General features: G+C 40.0%; 1 protein-coding gene across 15 annotated transcripts in view; it reads right to left on the reverse strand.

Annotated features, from left to right (window-relative positions):
* Nucleotides 1-13,014, reverse strand: part of KCNMA1 (potassium calcium-activated channel subfamily M alpha 1) — a 950,458-nt gene that overhangs the window by 156,994 nt on the left and 780,450 nt on the right. For 11 of the 15 annotated variants that reach the window (XM_038743623.1, XM_038743619.1, XM_038743612.1 and 8 more), the window contains one exon: nucleotides 11,394-11,470. In XM_038743623.1, the coding sequence (XP_038599551.1) occupies nucleotides 11,394-11,470 (77 nt within the window). Of the gene's footprint in view, nucleotides 1-7,665; nucleotides 7,675-11,393; nucleotides 11,471-13,014 lie in introns of all 15 variants that reach the window. The other 4 variants (XM_038743622.1, XM_038743618.1, XM_038743616.1 and 1 more) reach the window with 1 other exon arrangement.

Here is a 13,014-nt window from a genome sequence, read left to right on the forward strand (position 1 = left end):
AGAATCTGAAGATGTCTTCGCTGAACTTCATGAAAAAGAGTTTACATGATGCTGTCAGGAGTTGAAATTTACTCGACAGATCAAACATCTATTTCTGTCCATATAAGAAAGACAGCTACCATCGGCCAACTCTGCATGTTTAACACTAAAGGCAGTTTGAGGGAGAGGTATCACCAGAAGATTCTAAGATGTTGGTTCACTGTAATGTGCTGAACCTTTCATGGGTGTCATTTGTGCTTCAAGCTGAAGGAATTTGAAAACCATATCCACTTTACCAAGAGACAATCAGTTGATATATTTTGGAGGACTGTGAGGAGGGGGAAAAGGGGAAAAGAGGGAGGTAGAGGAAATTTCCAAAATGTACAAAACTTTGATTCCAAGAAATCAACACCTCTAGTGAGATGAGTGCAGAAATGATTGGGGGAGCATTTCATCTGCATCGACTGCAAATGGAAACATAATTACCTAGCTACCTGGATATATCACTCTGATCTCCATAACCCTGCTCTGTAATTCAGCAACCCAATCATATTTAAATGCAAACATGAGAGGCTCTTTGCTTCTTATTCCTGATGTTCTGTTTTACCAACATTGTTGGGAATGGCTTTAAACATGAACCAGCCTGGGCACAGAGAACAGGGTTTCTTGTTTAAGACTTACCAGTCAAAAGCAAACCCTTCAAGAGACCACAGGAGCCATCCTTCAGTACATTGCTTCAGTTAGAAATGGTCTTTTTCTCACAGAATGGTGGCTGTGTTATTTTAAAATATGGCTCGTGGTTTTGCCATCTTTGAATGCTACAGTCACCAGGAAGAGGGTTTTAAATCTCTCAAATGGGTCAAGTCCTGTTCTAAGGCCTTTATGACTTGCCATACAGTATATTTGTCAAGCAGGGGTAACATTATGATTGTGAAAAACAGGCACTGGGGGAAATGAATGAGTGATCTCTTCAGCAGCTACCCCATTCCTCTAAAACTTTGCTCACATTTCCAGTGGCATGTTCTTTTAGAATCTTAGCCAAGTTATCTTACAGCTGTTCAGATATATCATCATGCAGCATCACCCCGTTCGCTGCATGGTATATCATTCCTCTGAGTTTAGCTTTCAGGAAAAATGTTCCACTGCAGCCTTTGAACCAAAGGAAACAGGAAGAGCATTTTGTGAATGCTCATCTTTCTCCTCTTAACAATACACACCAGAGACGGAGCATTTGTGGGGAAGGGCATCTTTAAACAAATGTACAGACATTACTCATCCAGCCTTTTCTTACGTTTTCAGGAAAGGACTGTGTTGGGCATGCAAGCATAGAACTGACGGATAAGAAGGTTGATTTTCTTTTTTTACAGAATCCAGATTTGTTATAATGATCCAAACAATACATGACTAGCTAGCCAGCTAGCAATAGCGAGATTTGCTACTTGTTCTTTTCATCATAATTCAGCACAGTTGAGACAATGCAACAGGTTTTTTTTTTGTTGTTTTTTTTTTAATTTCCTCAGAAAGACATGCTGCCTTCTGGTTGGCCCAGGAGTCTACCATTTACAACTATTGTCCCTCCATTTCTTCTGGTGCTAGTCTGCCTTGATTTCAGAGATTGTCCTGAGGCCAACAAGGAGGCGGTGAGTAGAGGAGAAACGCTGGTGAAAGGAACAAGGGTGGCAAAGTCTTTAATGCTGCTGTGAGTCAGGTGGACATGTTGACTTCAGGCTTTCCTGGGGCTAATGGAACTGTGCCTCACACAAGCCAGCGTGGCTCAGTGGCAAGAGCACAGGCTTGGGAGTCAGAGAACATGGGTTCTAATCTCGGCTCCGCCACTTATCAGCTGTGTGACTTTGGGCAAGTCATTTAACTTCTCTGTGCCTCAGTTACCTCATTTGAAAAATGGGGATTATGACTGTATGCCCCATGTGGGACAATCTGATTACCTTGTATCTCCCCCAGTGCTTAGAACAGTGCTTGGCACATAGTAAGTGCTTAACAAATACCAAAATTATTATTATTATTATTATTATTATGACTGCATGGGGCCATTCTTGTTCACGTTAGCTGGGCCCTGAGCTTTCAACTTTTGCTAACCCAGATTTAGGGTAGAAAGGGAATTTTTCCTTTGGAAAATTCTTTAAAAGAGAAAAAAAAAGCCGGCTTTTCGCAGACATGACAGCTATACCAAGAACCACAAGAAAAAGACAGGATGACTTTGTTTTTGCTGTCAAAGCCGCCGTTGTGAAAGATTTTGAAAAATCAAATGCTGTGGTGGAACAGAGTGCCCCCCAAATTTTGTAATGTTATGCTGTTGGTTAGTAATAGTCACTGGTTTTCATTTCCATGCTGCCATTTTTTGTCAATGTACAATAATAGAATATGACATATGTATAAAAAATACCATCTCTAATGGTTAGGATTGATGGTGGGGGTGGAATAACTTTCAGAACTATTTTCATCAGAATTAAACCAAATGAAGTGGGCAATTTAAACCTCCTTCCCAATAAAGGGATTCAGAATGAAGCACAATTTTAAACCAAAGTCATTCAGGGACTGTTTTTAACTATTATTGTTGGTTGTTCTGGAGACCATGCAGCATTTAGAGATTTCATATTGTTAGCATGCAGGAAACAGGCTCTATCCTGGTAATTATAAGCAGCAAAAGTGCTCAGCTAGAAGACATTTAACCATTATATAAGCAGTCTCATAACAAAGCAAAATATTCTTTCTAAAGGAAAACATGCTATTACTGTTTCATTCCTTTCTCAGTCATTTAACATTCATACCAAATACAATATTGAAATTAAAAAAAATGAGAACATGAGATATTAGTAGGAATGATACGTGAGAGGATCAAGGACAAGACACAAATGGTTAAAGATGTTTCAGGCACAGACATAATTTCTAATTGTCAAAACCACCGTAAAAGCCACTAAAAAATGATCATCAGCAGGGAGATAGGGGCTCCCTTCATGATCTTTGGGAAGATTGTAAATCATCAACCCAAGTTTGATTATTCATGGCCTGATATTATTTTACCTATTTCTGACACATCATCCTCGGAACAGAGCTGTCTGTCATAGCAAACAGTTGTTCAGTCATCACTTGGGGTGAAAGAAAAAAATAAAAGCACCACATTTTACTCTTTATGTTATTTAACAGAGAATTTCAATTGCCTTGTGATGGCAAAAATACCAATATGTTTAGAGCAGGGGTAGCAGAATGCAGCTCCTATGTGAGAAAAACTACATTCTTAAAATGTTAAGGCCAGCAAGGCACTTAACTAGAGAAGGCTACTTCAAGTCTCAATTTGTTTGGATGCTCACCACCTTCTTGGTGAGTGTCTATCATTTTCAAATCCCAGCCAAGTTTATAGCTGATTTGCAAATGGCTCTCTCAATGGAGAGCTTCTAAGACTGGTGATCCAGCTGAAGGGAGAGGCAAGTTCTGATACCGAGGTGCCATTTACAATTCAGAAGTACCTATTCAGATGCAAAGGGCCATGTGGAACTATTCAAATTTCACTTTAGAAGCGGCAGTTCCAGATCTACTGCAGGCAGGACCATGTACCTCTCGCTCCTCTGCTGATGGCTTTGTTTTTTGTAACCATTTACCCATGGGTCCCTCCTCCATCCCTATATCCTAGAGAAGCAGCGTGGCTCAGTGGAGAAAGCACGGGCTTTGGAGTCAGAGGTCATGGGTTCAAATCCCGGCTCCACCACTTGTCAACTGTGTGACTTTGGGCAAGTCACTTAACTTCTCTGGGCCTCAGTTCCCTCATCTGTAAAATGGGGATGAAGACTGTGAGCCTCACGTGGGACAACCTGATCACCTTGTAAATTCCCCAGCGCTTAGAACAGTGCTCTGCACATAGTAAGCGCTTCATAAATGCCATTATTATTATTATTATTATTATATCCTTCTATTTAGAAAAGGAAGAACTTTTCCTGTGCCAAGTGGTAACGAAATATGCCGTAGATCTATGAGGACACCTAGTGGGTTGCCACAGTACGCTCACTAGTGAAGTGAAACTTCGATGAAAGAAAGGATCATTCGATGGTGAAAGGGCCCAGTTCTCAGAATTGAAGTCATTTCAATTCCCTAACGTCTCATGATCCATGGTGGAAGCCTTATGACAGTGAAGGGGCCTTTAGGAGGAAGTGATGGCAGGAAGCGACAACCGGCACTCGAGACAAGCCGGACCTTGCTCTTTTGGCAAAGTTGATGGAACCAGCCTAAGACACCAAAAGGATTTTTCCACAGCGAAGTTTTAGCTTCCTTTGAAAACAAAGTGGTGACAACTGGTTTTCTTTTAGACAAACAAGCCAACCTATATCCCTATTACTTTATAATTCCAGGACCGCCAAGAATTTTTCACATTTTTTCAGTGTTCCAATACGAAGGTTGGGTTGCTGGCTCCCAGGCTATCTGTCCGAATTCATCAGGTACCCTTGAATTTTGGCCAACAGGGAGTAGATGCGGTAGTTGGAAAAAAAAAATCAGTGGCAGATGCTAACATGTAAAACGGGCTGGTCACTTTCTGACTTGGGATCTTTTCAAACTTTCCCTCCACAGAATGAAACGACTTTGCCAGTAAAATTCATTGCAATTTTCTAATAGCATGTATCGAGTTTTGATGAAAGTATTAACAAAATGAAGGAAATCCCACCTGAGGATAGGTGTTTTCACTTCTGACTGAAATTTACACAATCTCTTGGGAATATATTTCATATACTTTCCATTGAGAAAATGAAAATTTTGTAAAAATCACCCCCCCATCCAGATTTAGAATTTCTTCACTAGTGCTATTTATTTTATCCTGAACTTTTACACTCCTAGGTTATAGTTAATTATTGTCTTAATCTGTCCCATAGAGAGGCACTTATAAGAAGTACATTCCCTATAACATATCTATATAAATTCTCTGACAATCTGGATGGCATCTCTTGTAAGAAGCATCTGCCCCCTGCATTGGGAAACTAAACTGTCAGCCAATTTCCAACCGGTTTCCAACTGCAGAAACTTAATTTCCTGGGTGGTGAGAAGAGCAGAGTTGATCTTTCAGATTTCAGGAGGAGTTTGCCAACTGGAAGTTGGAAAAGTAAACCAAGCATCTCGAAAAAGAATCAACACATAGAAAAGGTCTCCACTTTTTTCAGACTGTACTCTCCCTTGAAATTTCTGTTTTCTCGGAATCTTATACATTAAGGATTATTTACCACCACAGCCAAGGAAGTGGTTATCTTACAGTGAATAGTAGCTAAAATTAGAAGTTAAGATAATAAAATATTCATGGACATTTCCATGATTAAGCTTTGGCTTGATGTGCTACCAGGAGAGAGAGGATTAATTGATTCAGGGTCTAAAAACTAGGAATGATGTCTTCCCTTATCTAGTCGTCTATCATTAACTTTTAAGGAAGGAGAAAGCTCCTCAAAGTGCTTTTCCAAAAACCTAAAGCAGGATTAATGAATCCCAAATGAAGTTCTAGACTGTAAATTCCTTGTGGGCAGGGAACATGTCTACCAATTCTGTTATATTGTACTCTCTCCAGTGCTTAATATGGTGCTCTGCACACAGTAAGTGCTCAATAAATATGATTCATAGATCCACTGAGTTAGTTGCTGGTTACCAGTGTGTTTTCTTTCATTCCCAAAGATAAATGTGGAACCAAAGCAGGCAAATATGGAAGATTAAAGATGTTTCTCATATTGATGCTTTGGGGGTTCTACTTTGTGTGGGGATAGTGTTCAGTGACTGGTGTCAGAATGTTATGATTCCAAAGAACTTGATGAAGTATCTGATGGAAAGCAAAAACTCTTGTCCAGGTAAAAAAGTATATTCAGTATTCAGTTACTACATCATTCTTCCTCCTTCCCTTGCGAAGTTGCCTGGTCATACTTACCAACACTACTCTGAAGAAATTAAAACAGAATCAATTAAATATGCTTGGAAAATCTTAGCTACTTATGCAATGAAAAACTTAGCTAGACTCCATCTTCTGAGAGTGCTTTTCCAGTAGAATCCTACACATCTTGTTGAAGGACAGTAGCCCATCAGGGAAACAGAATTGCTTCAGCTGTTCCATAAAGATGTGGGTCTGTAAAGCGAGAATTGAGGTAGACCTTTTCTGGCTCTGTGACCCTGGACAAGTCCTTTTCTGAGCTTCAGTTTCCTCATCTATAAAATAGGGATTCAGTACTTGTTCTCTATCCTACTTAGACTGTGGGCAGCATGTGGGTCAGGGTCTGTGCCTGACTAGATTATCTTATATGTATCCCAGTGCTTAGTAAGGACAGTGCTTGGCACACAGTAAGTGTGTCACACTATTGTTGTTATTATTGCTATTTATTATTATTATTCTAGGTCAACAAGACACTATGGAGGGTAGATTCACTCAGTCTAGCCTTCTGGGAACTACTTATGGCCATAGAACATTATTATTTTTTCAATGGTATTCTTGTAGTCTCAGCAAAAAAGTCTTTCAAGATGGACACTGTGAACCCCCACAGTATCATACATAAATGATTGGATTAGTCTTGGATAATACTTAAGGAGAGAACAGCATGTCATTAGGGTCAGTGAGTTCACTGGCTCCTATGTGTGTGTCACTAACTCCACTGCAAGAGAAACTATAAAGCACTGGAAATAATTACCACTATAGAGTTCCTTTTATACTCTTAAGGACATTTTAACCTTTGTACTCCTAGGTTATAGTTAACTATTGCCCAAGTCTTTCACATAGAGAGGCACTTATAAGAAGTACATTCTCTATAAAATAGCTATACAAAACATACACAATTATTGTCATACACATATATAAGCTTTGTGTAAGTATATAAAAGTACAATATACTTTGATTTTTATATACCACTTTTATTACGAAAGTGCATATATGCAAATGCAGCATATATCTTAATCTTTCTCTGTTTGTATATGTGTATATATCTATATCATCTATACCTGCATTAATAGATGGTATAGATATGTTTGAAAAGCTATTCTTGATCTCCACTCCTGCTGAATTTTAAAGCCCAGCTGGAAAAAGAGAGATAGCTATCAATCTACCTAAAGATTCTTGATCACCACTGCTGCTGAGTTTTAAAGCCTACCTGGGAAGAGTGGAAGAGGGAGTGGGAGGGCGGGGGGTGGGGGGGGCGGAGGAGAGAGAAAGAGAGAGAAAGAGAGAGAGAGAGAGAGAGAGAGAGAGAGAGAGAGATCTAGTTAGGCTTTATAGCTTAACTGCAGTGGAGATCAAGAATACCTTTTCAAACAGAAATCTGACAATGCACTTCACTCTATAAGGCCTACTGAAGTACAGTGGTAATTACTCCAGGCTAATTGGTGGCCCCTAAAAAGTGGACAGGTCCAAAGTTGCTAAAGAAACACCATTGTCTAGGTCTTATTTTCAATTTGAAAACTAAGACAGTGGTAGAAGCGGGCAGAGGTGAAAGGGCAGGGCAGGAAAAGTGGAGAGGATGCATAGCTGCACTTTCCTTCCACATGTTTTTCTGTGGACAGTGTTGAAGAATGAGAGAGGTGTGGGTATGATGTTATTGCTCCATGCAACATAAATATATATTAAAAAAAAGAACTGAAACTATACAGATATAAAAAAGAATCTTTTCTAGAGAAAGACAGGTTGGACCAGATTCTGGGCTACAGGGAACCCGTTTTACTCACAATAGATCACTACCAGTGTGCAGTTAAAATATAGTAGGGGCCGTGTTCCAAGGCAGCAAGAGAAAAAATAAATCAAAAAGATGTCAATTGTCAGAGGTTAAAGAAAATTCCTTCAAACACATCAATTTATACATGATCTGTCCCTGAGGGTTCCCCTTTCTGCAAGCTTAGAGGCTGGGAAAAAATATAAACAATTAGACCAGGTTGGTTAAACAGACGAAAGGAGAAAAGGGAAAAGCAATCGGCTCAGAGAGCTTTCATCTCAGCACATCATTGGCTTTTTCCCCCCTCATTGAAGAGCTACATTAAAGTCAAAAGAAACAGAAAGGGTAAGCTACATTACCACAAAATGGCCAGCTACTAGTACACAGAAATACAACAGTAGAGAATTTCTCCAGACAGTGTGACATGAAAAATCAGGACTTATCTGCTGGAAGAGGAAGGGTTAGAGAAAGAAAGGAGGGAGGAACACTTGAGGAGGAAAGCATGGTTACTTTCATTATCCCTGCCCTTGTGGAGATGAACCACTCTTCAGTGAATTATTAATACCTGGACTAACAAGTTTGGACAAATGGCTATGTGGGGCAGGCTCATTCCTAGACCATGACAATATAGGCAGCGTGACTTCAGCCAGAATGGGAAAGGGTGTGAACTCTCAAATTCAGGATTAAATATCCCAATTTTTCAACTAGGTCTGAAAAGGGAAGTAATTATTGCACTTTTAATTAAGATTTCTTTGCAAGGAAAACATGATTTTTTTTAACCTTCCATTCACTTGCCTATGGAGGATGTTTTATTTTCAGTAATTCCTTTTATGCTTTCTCATCTGCATTTTTCCCTCTGTAATGCTTGCTGCTGTGGCTTTTTAATTAGAAAAAAAAATATTTGGACAATTCACTTTGCTATCCAATATTAGCTTGACAGCCGAGACCCACATTGTGGCAGGGGAAAAAAAGACTTGTCATGTTTCCTTTAGCCTTGGAGAGACTGCACCTTAGTAGCAATTTATGCTGCACATGACTGAGAATCATATGCTTCACTAGCTGAACTAACTTTAAAGAAAATTAAGAGAATGCAATTATCACAATGATGAGCATCTTTCACAAGTGGAGAGTTGAAGATGGCTGCCATTTACAGTATGGCCTGAATCTAATGGGGAAAAAATTCCAAAACAGCAGATTCAGATTTTTTTTTTTTTGTCATTTTCTTTATTAGAAGTCAGCTATGTGACTTTGGGCAAGTCACTTAACTTCTCTGTGCCTCAGTTACCTCATCTGTAAAATGGGGATTAAAACTGTGAGCCCCCCATGGGACAACCTGATCACCTTGTAACCTCCCCAGCACTTAGAACAGTGCTTTGCACATAGTAAATGCTTAACAAATACCACCATTATTATTATTTGGTTTCTTCTACATGACATGTAGGATTATTGAGGCTCAGAGGTTCCATTTTGAGCCTCTTCCTCCAATATCAGCCCCGTATCCTTTAATTTCCCCTGGGTAGCCATATAGACATAAAAATGACAATTTCTGCCTGTATAGATGGATGTTCACCCTGGCATTAGTGCAGTATGTTACCTACACTTTTGACAACTTTGTGGCTTTGACACTCGAGGAGCTCCTCCTTTCTTTCTGCCAGTCAAGAAGAGGAACTCCTCTCCCTTCCTCCCAGCCCTCAGAGACTTTAGGTTCTCTTAAGTGACTGAAACATGAGATGGACTGTAGGGCCTCAGGTTCAAATACTTCTTTTGGGACCTTCAAAATGTCCACGCTGGATATCTGTATCATGAATAAGAACAATGAAGGCAGAGCAAAATGCCCAACTAATCTTACAGAGCTGGCCATGCGTACTTTGTCCACTGAGTTTTTGCAAACTCTGGATTCACAGACTATGGGCTGATCAATTATAAAACTGATCACCCTATACATAAGATGCAAAAATAGACCTTCATATTCACAGATTTTGAGATGGATGTAGATTCTCCTGTCTTGTGATACTGAGCTGAGGGGGCTTTAGAAAGAAAGCCCTACCTGTCTACTTAAAACATGCCATTAGCGGTTTAACTTGCTTTACCAACACTCACTCACTGAAGGTGTACTGACCTTGATGACAGGACTGGGCTCGTTCTCTTTCACAAATTGTCTGAGTCCATTTATCAAGCATAAGCGTGTACATATTAATGAAGGCCATACATTTATTCACAGCTAATTTTGTATTCAATGTACCTACCACCAAAGGGAAAATAGTTTTCCTTAAGTGTTCTTTGCTGCAGTTAGCATCAGGTCTCTGGCTAGGAGAGGACCTAGAGGATGTATCAGTTCTCCAGGAAGCAACTGAAAGTCCTCAATTGAGTCTCAATCTTTTCAAGTCCCTAACTATAAGCAGTGTGGCCTACGGGAAACAGCACAGATCTGGGAGTTAGAGGACCTAGATTCTAATTCTGACTTTGCCACATGTCTGCTGAGTGATCTTAAGTCACTTAACTTCTCTCCCCCTCGGTTACCTCATTTAAAATGGGGATTAAATCTTAGTCTCTCCTAGTTAGACTGCAAGCCTCATGAATGTCAGGGGCTGTGTTCAATATGATTAACATGTATCTACCCCAGCACTTAGTATAGAGCTTGTCACCATAATTATTAATGGCCTACTGGAAATAGCCCCCTCTCAGGGTCACACCTGGAGAGTTTCTAGTACTCTACCAGTCTCAACTATGGGAGGGAGAGTCAAGCAGAGGCAGCGTGGCTCAGTGGCAAGAGCCTGGGCTTGGGAGTCAGAGGTCGTGGGTTCTAATACCGGCTCTGCCACATGTCTGCTGTGTGACCTTGGGTAAGTCACTTAACTTTTCTGAGCCTCAGTGACCTCATCTGTAAAATGGGGATGAAGACTGTGAGCCCCACATGGGATAACCTGATCACCTTGTATCTCCTCCAGTGTTTAGAACAGTGCTTGGCACATAGTAAGCACTTAAATACCATTATTATTATTATACCCATTCCATTCCTAGCTTGGGCATTGGCTAGAGAGTGGAAGGCAATCTGCTACAAGTCAAAACACCCCTATGCTGTGCAGCAGCGGCATGGGAAAGACTCGAGGACAGAGACTGAAATTTACTGGGCGGAAGGAGGCCATGTTAAACCACTTCCGTATCTTTACAAAGAAAATTCTATGGATACACTACTAGAACAATTGCAGGTGGAGGTGGGGTGTTCTGAGAGAGATGTGTCCATGGTGTCGCTATTGGTCGGAGACAACTCAACGGCTTAAGGCAAGACTGGAAATAGCACAAGTTTAGAAGTCATGAGACCTAGGTTTGAATGTTAGCTTCACCACCAGCTTTTCATATCATCTCAGGCAAGTCATTTACCCTTCTCTGGGCTTCCATTTCCTCATCCGCAAAATGGGGATAAGCTACCTTGGGAGCCCTGTGTTGGACAGGGATTGTATCTTAACTCATAACTTTCATCTGCTTAAGAAGTGCCTTAACCATTATTTTTTAAAATTAAAGAACAGTTAAAATTTTCTTGATATTTCCATTCTAGAGGCGAACCACATGGTCTGTTTTGGTAGGTGGAAAATTGATCAGTCACATAGTTAGAAATTTACTTACAATCTCTTTGAGCCACTGTTGTATTCAACAGTATATAGATGTATATATGAAAGAAACTTTAGGTTTGAGAATCCCTCACAGGGACACAAAGTGGAGAGGAGAAGAAGAAATATTACTTACGCCGTTTGCAGCCACATTTTTTGATCCTTTTTGGATCTGTGATGTCATCATGACAGGCCTTGCAGTAAAAAAATGCCCTGGAGAGACAGAACAGAAAAACCAACACATTTCTTAATCCACACAAATGAAATTAGTCCCACATTTCCCTCCTGCTACAGTGCCAAATTAATGAAACATGCCAACACTAATTTCCTCTCATTTTAGGAAAGGTTTTGACATTTGAAGATAAAATTGTTTGCTGCAAAACCATTCATTTCAAACACAAGGCTCTTCTATCCAATTTAGCACTTCTTTGAAGAAACTTCCATAACAGTAATTTGGAGAATGCCTGAAAATATGACACAGTAGATTGTCTCATTTGTCTTTCATCACTGAGAGTAACATCCAGTGCACCTCATCAGAGCACATGAGGGCTCTGCCATTGGCAAGAAAGGCAGTCACTCAGTTCTCCAGAATCCTCCAAGCCAGGATAAATATTTAAAGGGAATGAGGGATTAAACTGCAAGACAGAAGACATTGCTCCCTCAGTACTACTTTCTTTTTAGTCTTGGACAATAATATTCATTAAAAAAAGATACCCCAAAGAGAGTCTATATGCACATAAAATGCTCTAGTGCTCCCCACTCAAATTAAAATGGCAAACTGATCCTTTCAAAGTACCTCTACCCTTAGTCCAAACTGTGGCCATGGAAAAAGAAGAAAGAAATGGTTGAGAAGGAAGGGTCAGTTCCCAAGAGTGCTACGTTATTAAATTCGACAAACTTTTCAAGGTACTGCCAAGGACAAACACATAAGCTCATCCTGATGCTTGCTATGTGCATCTGATATGTGGGTTATGAGCTCCATTACAGCACTCCCTAATGGGGTTTGATAGTTTAATATAGTAAAATACATCAGGCATTTAAAACCTAATAATTGATAGAAGAAAAGAACACATCAGACTGTGCAAGGATGATAGTTGTGCATTCTGAGAGATGTACATGTTATATCCTTACTCAATTACTGCATCAGCATCCTCAAAAAGATCCTTCCAAACAGCGGTCATTCTATTTTAACAATTATGGTATTTGTTAATCACTTACTATGTACCAGGTACTGTACTAAGCACTGGACCTGATAGCTTCCCAGCATCTAGGATCCTACAGAAACTTTTACGGTAATAATTTCAGCTGTGAATCAATTATATGCCTACTTTTGGATCATGCAAAATTATTTCTTTCCTTGATACATTTTGACTGTCTTCTAATCTCAATTAACTTGTTATTTACCTAAAGTGGATAATCACTCAGTGTTGTGGCAGGCATGTAAGGTCCTTATGGGCAGCTGACATGTGAAGCAGCATGGTTTAGTGGAAAGAGCATGGGCTTGGGAGTCAGAGGTCATGGGTTCTAATCCCAGCTCTGCCACTTATCAGCTGTGTGACTTTGGGCAAGTCACTTACTTCTCAGTGCCTCAGTTACCTCATCAGTAAAATGGGGATTAAGACTGGGAGCCCCATGTGGGACAATCTGATTACCTTGTATCTCCTCCAGTGTTTAGAACAGTGCTTGGTACATAGTAAGTGCTTAACAAATATTTACTATTATTTTTATTACTCTCCAAGGTGCTCTGTACACAGCTG

The sequence above is a fragment of the Tachyglossus aculeatus genome, chromosome 3 (assembly GCF_015852505.1).
Source record: "Tachyglossus aculeatus isolate mTacAcu1 chromosome 3, mTacAcu1.pri, whole genome shotgun sequence".
Lineage (NCBI taxonomy): Eukaryota > Metazoa > Chordata > Mammalia > Monotremata > Tachyglossidae > Tachyglossus > Tachyglossus aculeatus.